Source organism: Adiantum capillus-veneris, chromosome 12 (genome assembly GCF_014529385.1).
Source record: "Adiantum capillus-veneris isolate H3 chromosome 12, ASM1452938v2, whole genome shotgun sequence".
Classification (NCBI taxonomy): domain Eukaryota; kingdom Viridiplantae; phylum Streptophyta; class Polypodiopsida; order Polypodiales; family Pteridaceae; genus Adiantum; species Adiantum capillus-veneris.
The window spans coordinates 86,458,393-86,472,986 of NC_140942.1; the positions used below are offsets into that span (position 1 = coordinate 86,458,393).

Sequence of the window (14,594 nt, forward strand, 5' to 3'; positions counted from 1 at the left end):
TAACAAAACCACTTTTAGTAAACCCCAACCAAAAGGCCTATGCTCCCTTGGGAATTTACAAGCACACGCCGACCCAAAGGACCATAGCACATAGGATCAAAACCTTGTCAAAGCACGGATTTACAACACACGCCGACCAATGCATATGAAGACAAGGGCCTCCCCTTTCACAATTAAACATCACAAACCCACAAATTCAACATCAATTCCACAATTCACAGATACATGCCCTCCCAATCTGTCTGCACACAATTTGCCACTAGGCTGCCATAGCCATAACCCTACAGAGAACTAGTCGTACCCTGAAGAGCACAAGTCCAATTGGGACGCTTTAAAAAGCTTGAAAAATGACTGGCGAGAAAGCTGAAGATGACCAAAATTGAATCTACACGCCGCTATATGCAAAATTGACGCGAACAAAGAGCTGTCCCAGTACGACTACACGTAGAGAAGGCAAGGCGAGGACAAAAACTGCATCAGAAACCATCAAGGAGACACAACGAGCTAAAACCTACAAATTTCTGGACTTTTGAAGAACTTTTTTAAGTTTGTACATGAGTTTTATTTACATACAAGTCTCGCTTAAAAAGCTCACTAACGGGCACATACAGTAACCCAACAGTTGACGCTATGCTAGTGACTTGCCCTGCATGTTCCCACACACCCTTTTAACATCGGGCGTCATGTCCATATATACAAATTTATAAAAAATAAGGTGTCGAAAGTGCGCCCAATATAGTTTGCCACACCCCAGTCTGCTAGATCATTCATGATCAGCAACAAAAAAGAGATCATGTAAACCGCATGAGAGAATCTTTATTTCATCCTCACCCTTAGCCATCAGTCATCAACCTTGCAATATACTTCTTCAACCTATAGCTGATGAGCACGCGAAGATGTGCAGGCCTTGAGGCTTGAAGCGGAGGCACTGTGCTGCAGAAGGGAAGCGCTAGCAGAACGAAGAGGAAGAGAGAGAGAGCTCACGTTTTTGGGAAAAACTCAATAAGTGAGTTTTGGGTTTTCCCACTTTTATTATAAGTGACCTTTAAGAAATGTGTCCAGGTTCATATTTGTCCAGGTTCAATATGAACCTGGACAAAGTATAAAAATGTACAAAAAGGGGTTATTTAGGCCTTTAACCCACCAACCTCCCACTTAAAGGCATAAATGACGCCTTTAAGTTAACCAACTCCCACCAACTGTATGCAATGCTCATGTTGAGCCTTAGCAAGACTCTTGGTGAGAACATCTGCAGGGTTATCCTGTGTATGGATCTTAGTCAAGCTGACTAGACCATCTTCCAATACCTGTTGTATGAAGTGGTACCGCACATCTATGTGTTTGGTACGCGCATGAAACATGGCATTTTTGGCTAAATAGACAGCACTCTGGCTATCACAATCCAACACGAGTGTATGCTCGCCATCGAGAGTGGGGCCTTCGGAGGAGGGTTTTACATCTCTGGTGTCGTATTCTCTTCTCTCTCTGTCTCATGCACTTCCATTCACTGTGTCCATTCACTTTTTTTTGTGTCCATTGCACTCTCTCACTAAAGGAACGGAAGGCTCTCCCTTCCGTAAGTAAAAGGAACCCTTGAGCACAGTTCAGAGCACTCATCTTGAGCAAAGTTCAACATTCATTCCGCTGCACCTTACATTGGTATCAGAGCTTTGGCAGTGTTCTGTATCACTCAAGGAAAGAACCACATAATTTTTTTTTGCTTGTTGAGGTCGCAAGTAACCCGAGTCCTCTTGGGCGTGTCGATTCCTAATCGTGTTTTTGAAGAGTGACAGGAAGCCCAAGAAAGAAGGGCTTGTCCAGCCTCCCCTTGTTTCTCTTTTCACTCATTGAGAGAGAACCGTGCACTTGGCGGCCGGCCAATCGACATGAGGTGGGAAAAAGCAACCTTGGTGTGAGCACAAGGCCGCCAAGGGGTGCGCCCGCAGGAAAGAGAAGAGCTCGGGTGAAGAGAAGATCCTTCTCTAGCACAGATTACAAGCGAAAGATAACCACAGGAATCTCAAGAACCGCAAGAATTCAAGACCCTCAAGAACCCCAAGAACCTCAAGACTCAAGACCCTCAAGAACTCAAGAAACAAAACCCCCAAGAACCCAAGTTCCTTGTGAACTTAAGAACCCAAGACCACAAGAACCCACGACTTCAGTGGATGGTCATCACTCAAAGCGGAATGGATACTTCGCTTGGAGGTGATGAGCATGAGAGAGGCGAAGAAGAATTTTTCCCACCAGGAGGTCTTTCCGACCCTCCCCCTTCCCCATCCACACCAAGGATTGCACTAACTCCTATGGAGGAGTTGAAGCAGTTGTTTATGGAAAGAAAGTTAGAACGCGAAGAAAGAGAAGCAAAAGGAAAGGCCTACGAAGGAACAATGGCAGCCATAGATCGTGACTACGAAGAAAGCGTGTCAGCCATAGAGCGTAAGTACGACTTGGAAGCCAAAGAGAGTCAAGCCAAATTGGATCGCGAGAACAACGAAAGATGGAATTGGAGCTGATCTCTTGAGATAGCTAATTCCAGTGTTAGAAGATTTCAGCTATTGGTGATGTATTAGTTCAGACAGTAGACTGGACAAAGGAACAGAAACTGAACTGGAATACATCTACTGGAATAAGAACCAGACTAAGTACTGAGAATGATATTCAGATTCAGATTCAGAGTACTGAGTACAGAGTAAGTATAACTGGAATATACTACTGTAATTGGAATTACAGATAAAGGATTACAAAGGAGATGATGTGGCTTATGAACAAAAGGATGAACAGAGTACAGCCGACAACAACTATCAATGATTGACAACCCGAGTACAATTGCCAATAAATGCCAACCAAAACGCTAACTTGATTACAATGTAATGGACCCTATTTATATGCCTTTGGTTTACCATGGTAATTACCGTAGTAATTACTGACTGATTCACTGTCCATCTCACAAGAGAGCGTTCCCACCTAGTGAAACTGTCTCAACCGTCTACATCCTTCCCTCCTTGAATTTTGACAAGATTCCAAAATTTCTGAAAAATTCCCCCGTCTGATTCGAGTTTGAAGATAAAAAATCCACCGTCTGATTCTGATTCTGATTCTGGAGATCGGACTTGACCAATGATAGAGAGCCAGCTGGAAAGGTCAGTGTAGAGCTCTCGTCATTACAGACTGATATCAACCTTCCAGCTAAGAAGGAAAAGCCTCCGACTGAATTCTGAGATGGAACTACCCAATATGCTTCCACTAAACCAGCTTCCGTTTACCCTTTGGCCTGGTTGGCGTCTGAGAAGTCTCAATGCCAGCATTCTCCTTCTGAATGAATCTGTAAATGGCCTCCTGCTCAAGCTGATCCCGCCTTTCCGTGGTCATCTCCACTTCATAAGACGTAAGAGAATGATAGGTTTTGGTGACAGGATCATAGAGCGTGCGTCTGCCTTTGGTGATCCTAGTTCTGGCCAGCTTGTGACAATGCGAAGCTGTATGGATCCATCCTTCAGGGAGGCTGATTGGTTTTGACCCGAGTTTCAAAAGGAATCTCAACCATCTCTCTATACTGTGGTGCTAGGCCTGACTTAGCTGCAATATCCTTTTCAGGCAATTTAGAGGACTCAACAATAAGTTGCAGCAATTGATTGGTGATCTTGGTGAGGCCTTTGATCTGAATCTTCCACTGACTCATACACAGTCGGATCCTCTACATCTCCTGTTTCAGCTCTTGAATATCATTGAGTTGGAGAGCATCATTGAACAGTGTTTGCCAAGTTTTCCATTCCACAGTCGATCGCTCATACCAATCCTGGAGTTCATCAATAATCTTGAAATATGTAAGGCGATCGACTGGTTCTGGATGTTGAGAGTAAAGTACTGGAAAAAATCTTGGCAATTTTGTCTCTCTTGGTGGTGGTGGTAAGGCATACAAGAGAACTGGTGAATCAGGCACAAATTCTAAGAAATTGAGAACAGCCTCGTTCTCTTACTGCATCATTTTTCTGGTTGCTCTCACCAATTGAAACAGTTTCCGGAGAGCAGTTGCATGTTCTCCGACGGACATTCTGGTCTGAGGTCCTTCGCTTGTGGCTGTCTGATCTTCAAGAATGGCCCGCACCTTTTGATCCAAAACTCGTCGAGCAATTTGCATCTGCCCCAAAACCTCTTTCAACTGATCCCTGACATCCTTCATACATTTGTATGTTGGCCTGTTTCCCAGCAGAAGTTCTAATTCGAGAGCTAGAGAGCGACAATCTACAGTAGACTGTCTTTGCAAATGTGGATTGGTCACTCTCTCTTCAGCACTGATTATTCATTCAGGTACCCGTTCCAACAACTGGACTGTGTTGGGATGCGCAGGTAAATGGCAGGTCTCTTATCATGAAAAGCAACTGATTTCCAGTGCTCCACCATTTCCCTGGCTCCGACATACAATCGTTGAAAGCGTTCCAGATCAGATAGGAGATCATCATCCTCCAGATATTGCCTGGTTATGGGAGCCTGCTGATGTCTCAATCTCCTGTTTAATGTGATGAGCTGTAATGAATTCTGCTCTTCAGCTGTGCTGGTCCTTCAACCATAACTTTACTTTTCCCTTTATTCTCCCTACTATGCTGGGACTGGTTTGTTGGCTGATTCCCAGTGTGACTGGGTCGTCGTTCTTCTAGCTGCTGAGTGCCTGACTTCTGCCCTTCATTCTGGTATGGCTGGTCTGGCTATGACTGACTTCCTTCAGTTGGCCCTGTGCCACCAGTACCAGGTCCTGGAGGTGGAGATGGAGACGAGGCATCATCATCATCATTAGTATGCCCTTCGTCTTGGTCATCCTCCTCCTTATCAGCTTCTCCTTCCTTATCTTCTTCTGCTTCTTCCAGGAAATTCTGTTGTTCAATATAATCCAGAATTGCTTGATTTGCCAGAGCATTATTATATTCAACAACTTTGTCCTGCAAGTCACTCTGCATAGTCTCCATAAGAGACTTCAAGTTCTCCAGATCAAAGACAGCATCGCTTGCTGGATTTAAAATTTCAGCCAAGTTATTATAAATATCTGTCAGTGAGAGAAGACTTCAGAGCTGTATGACAAAGCAGCAAGGAATTGAAGTCAACTCTCTTCATTTTGAGCATCGTTTCAGCCCGATCTGCAGCTCTTTGTGCTTCATCTCTTTCTTCCTTCACAATCTGCATAGCAGACTCCGCCCTAGCTAGCTTGCTTTCCAATAGCTTAATAGACCTCTCTGAATGAGCTTCAAGTAGCTTGTGGCCCAGATTCTGGTTGTCTCGCGCTTCCTTCAGCTTCTCAATCTGGCCTTCAGCTCCCTTCAGTTAAGCTTTAACCTTATTCAGTTCTTCCTCTGACCCTGCACCATCCAGCATCTGTCCCATACAGTTGACAATAGTGTTCCATGAGGACTAGATGAGGACTGAACATCCGTCATTGACCGTTGCTGGGTCAGAATCAGTGGGCTCATACACTGTAACAGGAGCCATATAGGGTAAGGTAGCATAATCAATTTTTGTAGGAAGAGACGTCCTTTAAGTGGATGGGTCTGCAGCTGCTGCAACCTGTCCCTCTTTATCAAGTGCAGAGCTTCTTCATTGTTTGGGATAGAGACACCACCCAGTAGGGTTGGAGATGCTAGATCTTTGCCCTTATCCAGTTGACCTTTGCCCTTACCCAACTATTCTGCTGCCTTTTCAAAGGTAGTTGCTTTTGCCTGGTCCATAGTAGTCTCATACGGTCCCGTAAGTTTTGTACGCGTACGATGATGTGCGGTACTAAACGAACTAAAAAAATTTATGATGTACGATGACGTTATGTACGTTCAAATTTAAAAAAACAAATAATTCTCAACTCTAAGGGCCTAAGGCTTAGGCCTTAATACTTACTTATAAAAACTTGACATTTTTATAGATTACAAGTTAGTAGTTACAAATTACAATACTACAATGTAAAGAGTCAAGACTCAAAGACTAAAGAGAATGAGCATTACATAAACCAAAATGATCATTGAAATTTGATAAGTAAAGACCAAGTGGCAAGGGCTACAAAGTACTCAAAAAGTGGCAAGGGATACAAAAAAGTGGAGGACCAAGTGGCAAGGGCTACAAAGTACTCAAAAAGTGGATGTCACGTGACACATCCCAACCCTATGTGTCCGTGGACATGCTATACCACAGCAGGGTTCAGTCAGTCCAATCAGTTTAGATTAGCAGTGATCTGGCGCTTTTGTGAGTCTATTCGTAGACCGTGCATGCCGAGTCACTTAGCATAGATGCATATCCTCCGGTTGCATGATCATCGGAATTCCCATCAGAATCCATTAGCATCAGTTAGGGGAATTTTCCAATGCATTTAGCCTATTTTCCTATTTATTGGGATTTTCACTTATTATTTTTAAGTGACTTTCCTACAAAAGTAGGTCAGGCAATTTTGCTAAGTTAATATATAAGCAAACCAAAGTTCACACTTTCTGGCAGAAGAGGCAGCAGGAGCTTCCCGCTCAACAGGCAACTTCTCAGCAGTACCCCCCTTTATGACCCATCGCCATCCACCTCCCATGCCTGGCGTTTCCTCCCACAGTCCCTAGATCCAACATCGCCAACAACCAACCTTGCCTGGCGTTTTTACCACATGCAGATCAGCCCCATCATAGCAAGTCACTTCAGCGTTTTCTCATCAAGCACTAACGCTAGACATTGCTGCCCATCCCAGCGTTTTTGCCAGTAGATCATCAGCGATTTCAGCCCTCTAGACCAGCGTTTTTCAGCAGGTGTTCCTCATCATTGGCAGCGTTTTCAGCAGGTGCAGATCTGCCCTAAAACGCAGCTCAGCAGGTACAAAGCATCAGCGTTTTCATCTGCAGCATGAACCCCGAAGGAAGAGATCATTTTCAGCCATAACCACAGCAAGAAAACAGTCATTTTCAGCCTCGAAACAGCCACCGAATTCAGACATTAGAAGCCTACAGATTTCAGCCATCGAGTCGCCGTCGTCATCACCGTCGTCGTCATCGGCATAGTCCCATTGCATCAGTCCATAGCATACGCATTGTACACCTTTGTGCAATCAAAGTAGACCACTCTCACCGACGAGAGTGGGGCCTTCGGAGGAGGGTTTTACAAACCTCTCGGTGTCATATCTCTTCTCTCTCCTTCTCTCAGTCTCATTCATTTGCACGCACAATATCCACTCACTTTGTTCGTGATCATAGCACTCTCCACAAGACGGAAAGCTCTCCCTTTCCCTAAGAACTAAAAGGAACCTTGAGCAGTAAAGATCACTAATCTTGAGAAAATACAACATTCATTCCGCTGCACCTAACATTGGTATCAGAGCTTTGGAAGTGTTCTACATTACTCAAGGGAAGAACCACAAGAACCACAAGAATTTTTTTTGCTTGTTGCGATCGCACGAACCCAAGTTTACTTGGGCGTGGCGATTCCTAATCGTGTTTTGTTGAAGAGTGACAGGAATCCCAAGAAAGAAGGGCTTGTCCAGCCTCCCCTTGTGTCTCTTTTCACTCATTGAGAGCGGACCGTGCACTTAGCGGCCGGCCAATGGACGTGAGGTGGAAAAAAGCAACCTTGGTGTGAGCGCAAGGCCGCCAAGGGGTGCGCCCGCAGAAAGGAGTAGAACTCGGGTGAAGAGAAGATCCTTCTCGAACGCGATTTGCAAGCAAAAGAACCCAAGATTCTCACGAATCAAGGACCTCAAGAACCAAGTTCCTCACGAGCTTAAGACCCCAAGATCATAGTGCATGGTCGTCACCCGAAGCCGCATGGATACTTTGCCTTCAGGTGATGAGCATGAGAGAGGCGACGAAGGATTCTCCCCACCAGGAGGTTCTTCCAACCCTGCCCCATCGCCATCTACGCCAGACCTTATGGAGGCAATGATGAAGCAAATGATGGCCATGATGAATCGACAAGACGATAAGCGCCTTGCTCAAGAGCGTGAGCGCATTGCTCTTGCCGCAAAACAAGAAGAAAATCGACTTGCTTTTGAACGCGAGCTCGATGAACGCGAGGCTCAAAGGGAGATTCGTCATCAAGAGTTTATTTCCCACATCCTAGCCTCGAAGACCAAACCACCCAAAGATCGTGGAAGTTCGTCAAGTGGCGCAAGCCACGACGCGGATTCCAACCATCCAGTTATAGAAAAGTTGACCTTCAGTAAGTATGACGGTAAGATGGATGCTACAGTGATTCATTCTTGGTTGCATCAATTTAATGCTTATCTTGCGACAACTAAGAAGACAAGCAACAGCAAAGTTTTGACGGCAGCTATGTACCTTGCCGGTGATGCCATTAATTGGTACCACGCATGGCAAGAGGCACAGCTAGCCGCGCACCTAGAGGCAGCCGACGATTTCACGCCCCTCTCTTTTAGTTGGGCTGATTTCCAAAACAAAGCTCAAGGCGCGGTTTATGCCACCTCAGTACCTTGCACGATTGAAGGACGATTGGCGAGCTCTCAAGCAAAATGGTATGCCGGTTATGTCTTTTTCTAATCGTGTTTTGCAGCTAGGTACCCAACTTCGCATGTCGGATGATGAACGCAAAGAGGCTTTTCTCTTTGGATTGGACGAGTATATCAAGTACGATGTCGAGGTATTCGATCCAATCGATCTCAACAAGGCGGTAGCGATTGCTCTCGCACAGGAGATGAAGCACAACAAAGGAAAGCCTAAGGAGAACAAGACTTCCACAAATACCTCGCAGACTCCTCAGAACGGTAAGAATGGTAAGAATGATAACTCTTCTAACCAATCTACCAACAGTCTCTCATCAAAGAATTCTTCCAATGAATCTAAGGGTAAGGCTAACACAATTGCTAAACCTAAGCTTACTCCAGATGAAAAGGTAGCACAAGGAATTGTAGGAGGTTACATCACTTCGGAAGAACAAAGCACTTATTCTAAGGAAGGTCGTTGTTTTCATTGTCACATTAAGGGTCACATAAAAAGAACATGTCCTAAGCTTGAATCGAATGAATCTAGAGAACCCACAGCACCCACTACATCTGTCAATGCAATGAATGATAACACGATGGTACCCAAAGTTTTTCAGGACCCTTCCATTGATGATTCTCTCATTAAATGTTATGGTCGTACATCGGGGCACCGTTTTGTCATATTGTTTGACCCAGGTAGTATGCATGATGTGATTAGCCCCTCTCTTGTTGAGAGAGCCCGCCTTGAAGTTAGTCTGAGATCTCCTATCGAGGTCTCTGGCTTTCGTCCTGTTATGGACGCTCTCATCACGAAGGAGTGCCTTGATGTGTTATTTGCAATTCAACAGACTGCCTTCACTCGAAGATTTGTTGTTTCTCCTCTCTCAGGATGTGATATGATTTTAGGCATGAAATGGTTTCATGAAATAAACCCTCTCGTTGATTGGGAGGCTAGCACTTTAACTCTCAATGCCGAAAGTGATTCTCCTACTGTCTTTCATGGAGTGGACATTGTTCCTTCTCCATCTCTCATTGCTAATATGCAGGACAAGGTTGATAAGGAGACTCTCTCGGTCTCTTTTTCTCCACAGCATGATACACAGGATTTGCATGATTGTGTGAAGCATGATGATTTGAAGGATAATGATTTGCATGATGATTTGGATGACAATGACAAGCATGATGATTTACATGTTGATGATGTGATTGTTCACAAGGATGATGTGTTAGTGGATGCTTTTCCTAGCGAAGCTAACCTCGTTGTAGATTCGATCAATCACGAAGATCCGATCTTGGCTTTCGAGTCGAGGTCCAAAGAACCCCCACAGGACGATTCAATCATTCAGGACGAACCGATCTTGGCTCTCGAGCCTTGGTCCAAAGAACCATCACAGGAAGTATTATGTGTTTGCATGATTGATACGCATGCATTGTTCGAGTGTTTCATTCGTGAAGGTTTCCTGTATTTTAGTCAGCATCGTGATGTGATCCCTTTTACTAGGCATGACATATTGTATGTTGAGCACATTTCTCTCATGGATGAGCACGAATGTATGCGGAGTGTTCATGAAAAGTTGAAAAGTTTATATGTCAGGAAGTCGCATTCCATGTCTCTTCCTTGGCATGAAAGTTTCGGAAAGAGCACATGATCGTATGAGCACCAAGCATGGGCATTTCCATGGTGATTTGCCACAGTTGATTGATTTCGATCAAACAGAAAAGATTCGATCGCATTGTTTGCATGTGTTTGATGAACGGGTTGTCACTCCGTTTATATGTTCAACTACATTGCATACACAGTCTTTAGAGAAGACAAGATTTGTTTCCTTCACTTTACATGGAATGGGTATGTTCATGGTTTTGTGTTGGAGATTGTTTTAGGAATTTTCAGCCATGGAGATTCTTGAAGACGATAGAAGCAGATCTCTAGACGAAGTTGAAGCAAGGAAGGATATTCAAAAGACTTTGTGTCGCTTTCGGCGCGGCCCATAGAAGCAAGCGTTGCAGACCTTTATGAAGTTCAAGTACCACACGACCCACACATCCGAGTGGGCCGGCGAAGAGTCCCTTCCAGGATTCCGGATGCTATTGGTGATCTCCGTCGACGCCATACAGTTCGGTACCAGTACCTCACTTTGAAAAGGAGGGGATGTCACGTGACACATCCCAACCCTATGTGTCCGTGGACATGCTATACCACAGTAGGGTTCAGTCAGTCCAATCAGTTTAGATTAGCAGTGATCTGGCGCTTTTGTGAGTCTATTCGTAGACTGTGCATGCCCAGTCACTTAGCATAGATGCATATCCTCCGGTTGCATGATCATCGGAATTCCCATCAGAATCCATTAGCATCAGTTAGGGGAATTTTCCAATGCATTTAGCCTATTTTCCTATTTATTGGGATTTTCACTTATTATTTTTAAGTGACTTTCCTACAAAAGTAGGTCAGGCAATTTTGCTAAGTTAATATATAAGCAAACCAAAGTTCACACTTTCTGGCAGAAGAGGCAGCAGGAGCTTCCCGCTCAACAGGCAACTTCTCAGCAGTACCCCCCTTTATGACCCATCGCCATCCACCTCCCATGCCTGGCGTTTCCTCCCACAGTCCCTAGATCCAACATCGCCAACAACCAACCTTGCCTGGCGTTTTTACCACATGCAGATCAGCCCCATCATAGCAAGTCACTTCAGCGTTTTCTCATCAAGCACTAACGCTAGACCTTGCTGCCCATCCCAGCGTTTTTGCCAACAGATCATCAGCGATTTCAGCCCTCTAGACCAGCGTTTTTCAGCAAGTGTTCCTCATCATTGGCAGCGTTTTCAGCAGGTGCAGATCTGCCCTAAAACGCAGCTCAGCAGGTACAAAGCATCAGCGTTTTCATCTGCAGCATGAACCCCGAAGAGATCATTTTCAGCCATAACCACAGCAAGAAAACAGTCATTTTCAGCCTCGAAACAACCACCGAATTCAGACATTAGAAGCCTACAGATTTCAACCATCGAGTCGTCGTCGTCATCGGCATAGTCCCATTGCATCAGTCCATAGCATACGCATTGTACACCTTTGTGCAATCAAAGTAGACCACTCTCGCCGACGAGAGTGGGGCCTTCGGAGGAGGGTTTTACAAACCTCTCGGTGTCGTATCTCTTCTCTCTCCTTCTCTTAGTCTCATTCATTTGCACGCACAATATCCACTCACTTTGTTCGTGATCATAGCACTCTCCACAAGACGGAAAGCTCTCTCTTTCCCTAAGAACTAAAAGGAACCTTGAGCAGTAAAGATCACTAATCTTGAGAAAATACAACATTCATTCCGCTGCACCTAACAGTGGCACACCATAATAGAGAGACTAAATAGTAAAGTCACTAGTCACTAGTGCTCTCATCATCTTCCTCTTCTGAGCCTTGCTTATCAACATCATCCTCTTCCTCACAAGAGTCGAAGGATGACGGCTCATAATCTCCATCACTAATGAGGTTGCCTTGATCATCATACTTTGGCTCTCGAGGCTCTCTATCCTCCATAGTGATAGCCGCCGCACAAGAGCTGCTTCCGGAGCCTCGCCGCACATAGGTCCTAGGAGCCTCCATGGGTGTTGTTGATGCTTTGCCTCTACCTCTTGTAGCCCTGGCACCTCTGCCTCTTGTAGCCGATGTAACTACATGGATGACGACCTTCTTGCGTGATCGTGTGCGAGAAACCCAACGATCAATCTCCTCAAGCTCCAAGTAGAGCTCACGAAAAATCATTTCCTCCTCAGGGTCTTGCTCTTTATTGACACTCTTTAGAGAGTCAATCGTAAGTGTGAGCTCATCCACGTTGACCTATTTGACATTTACAACATTGGACAATGAAAACATAATTAGTATATTCAAACTAATTAAAGACTAGAGTATAGAAAATGGAGTGAGTCGTGATTATAATTTATAATTTATACCTGTCGAGCCATAGGCATCTCATGCATAGAGCGCAACATGCGTAAATTGGAGCGACAATAGATAACTCGCTCTAATTGCTTCGTTGAGAGCTTGTTTCGGATTTTGGTGTGGATGAGGGAGTATGCGGACCAATTACGCTCACATGCTCCCGATGAGCAATCCTAAAATACATCAAGAGAGGCATAAGCTATAAGAGACTATAGTTGAAGAGATTAAGCACAAAATGTAAAAGTTCGAGGCTTGTCGCTTACTTGGCCAAGAACCCTCAAAGCAAGTCGTTTGAGAGTAGGCAATTGATAGCCAAAGCTCTCCCACCAAAATAAAGGCTTCACCAAGGATTGCCGCTTCCAACACAAGTTGGAAGTAATTGTGGTGCCTCTTTGGTCGCTATAGTTGATTACCTCTTGGAGAAATGCTCCAATGTCCTCTTCTTTTAGCACCTTAAAGAGGTAATTGTTGCACTCCTCAATAAGCTCTTGATTTGCAAAGAGTTCGGGCTTCTTGTAAGCCGGATGCAAGAGAGCCGCAAAGTAATGGATAGGTCTCTTCATCCAATCCCACCGCTTTGTGATTAGGAGGAGAATGTCGTCTCTCTTGGGAGAGTCCTCGAGGTAATCACTACAAGAAGAGAGAGGAAATGTACTAAGTAGAGAAACAAGCATGTAGAATTTAGATATATAGAGAATGTATTATGTAATAATAAATATGTAGTTATACCGTGTTCCATCGGGAGCCCCATCTAGGATTGTAGACTTCTCAATCTCCTTGTAAGCTTCCTCCATGAAGTGCCATAGAAGCCCAATAGTTGCCCCTTCCATGTCGGTCATGCGGAGAGCCTTGTACAAGGGCAAGATCGCAACGACAAGACCCTTAATTTCTTGCAAAAACTCCTCCCGCAAGCAAAGCCGTTGGATGGCTTTTGCATCTTGTTGGGAAGCGGCGGACTCTCATTCATCCACTCCTTAAACTCATCGGAGACCATGGTCTTTTGTATTTTGTTTTGCACATCATAGAGCCGCTCTAGAAGTAGCCACATGGTGGCAAAGCGAGTGGCCGATGGCTTCTTCAACTCAAGGTCGGAGTAGGTGCGGTAAATGGCAAGCACCCTCACTTTGCCATTGATGAAATTGATGATGGAGAGTGCTTGGTTGAGGATATCTTTCACCCAACCTAGCTCCCCTATGTCTTCAAAGAGAAGGTCAAGGCAATGAGAGGCACATGGAGTCCATACTATGGATGGAAATTCCTTCTCTAGCCTCTTACTCATTGCCTTGCAATTTGAAGAATTGTCGGTAATCACTTGCACGACATGCTCCGCACCAACCTACACAAGAGGCATTTGTGACAAGAAGAGTTAAAACTTAAAAATTAAAACATAGGACTCATTGGCAATTGCTCAAGACATAAAGGCTCGATTTACGATTTTACCTCAAGAATGGCTTGGCGGATGTGCTTCCAAATGAATGCCCCGGTCACTTTCTTCCCTCTCGAACCCGCATCCACCGCCCGCAAGAAGTACTCCAACTGAAGAATGTTGAAGGAGAGATTGCATTCAATCACCGTGCGGGCAATCTCTATTTCCACGATTCTTTCTCTCTCCTTGAGGAAGACGAGGGGTCGGAACATCCACCCACCGATTTCGCAAGAGAAGTTTGCTTTGCCATCTTCGGAGGCTGGCCACCATCACTTGAAGACCCCTTGGACTTCTTGGACTTCTTGGAGGAGGTACTACCATCACATGAGGCCGCGGTGGCACCGGTAGCCATGGACATAGTTGGAGAGGCCTCTTCCTCTGAATCGGAGCTATCAACATCCGGCGACACGAACTCATCCGAGGTGACTCTACCCTTGCGTGTCTTCAATGGAAGATACTTTCTCTTGCATTCCGCAAGGATATCTTCAGGGATATTAGGACATGGCTCCGCTTGTCCTCCCATCTTAGTCAAGTGGATGATGAGACGGGTGACGGAAGAGGTCATAGCTTTTGGGCAATATTTGCACCACCACTTGCAAGAGTTTTGCTTGCCCCCACCCGCTCAAAATATCGGCAATGCTTCTCAAAGGCTTCATGAAGAGGAGGCGGCATTATGTAGTATGTAGCTAGTAGCTACTAGTATGATGTATGATGTATGAATAGATTAGAGAGAGAGAGAGAGAGAGGGGGGGGGAGAGAGGGAGAGAGAGAGAGACCCAAGGAAGCTTGAAGGA

The 14,594-nt window shown here is 45.0% G+C and overlaps 2 protein-coding genes across 4 annotated transcripts in view; both read right to left on the reverse strand.

Annotated features, from left to right (window-relative positions):
- Positions 1–14,594, reverse strand: part of LOC147446074 (syntaxin-22-like) — a 60,508-nt gene that overhangs the window by 32,460 nt on the left and 13,454 nt on the right. The gene's annotated exons all lie outside the window — the stretch shown is intronic.
- LOC147446076 (uncharacterized) lies at positions 11,814–12,700 on the reverse strand (the record flags this gene model as incomplete). Its single annotated transcript, XM_086525963.1, has 3 exons — positions 11,814–12,272; positions 12,386–12,547; positions 12,638–12,700. Coding segments are annotated over 3 exons (684 nt in total), but the record flags the coding sequence as incomplete, so codon positions are not given.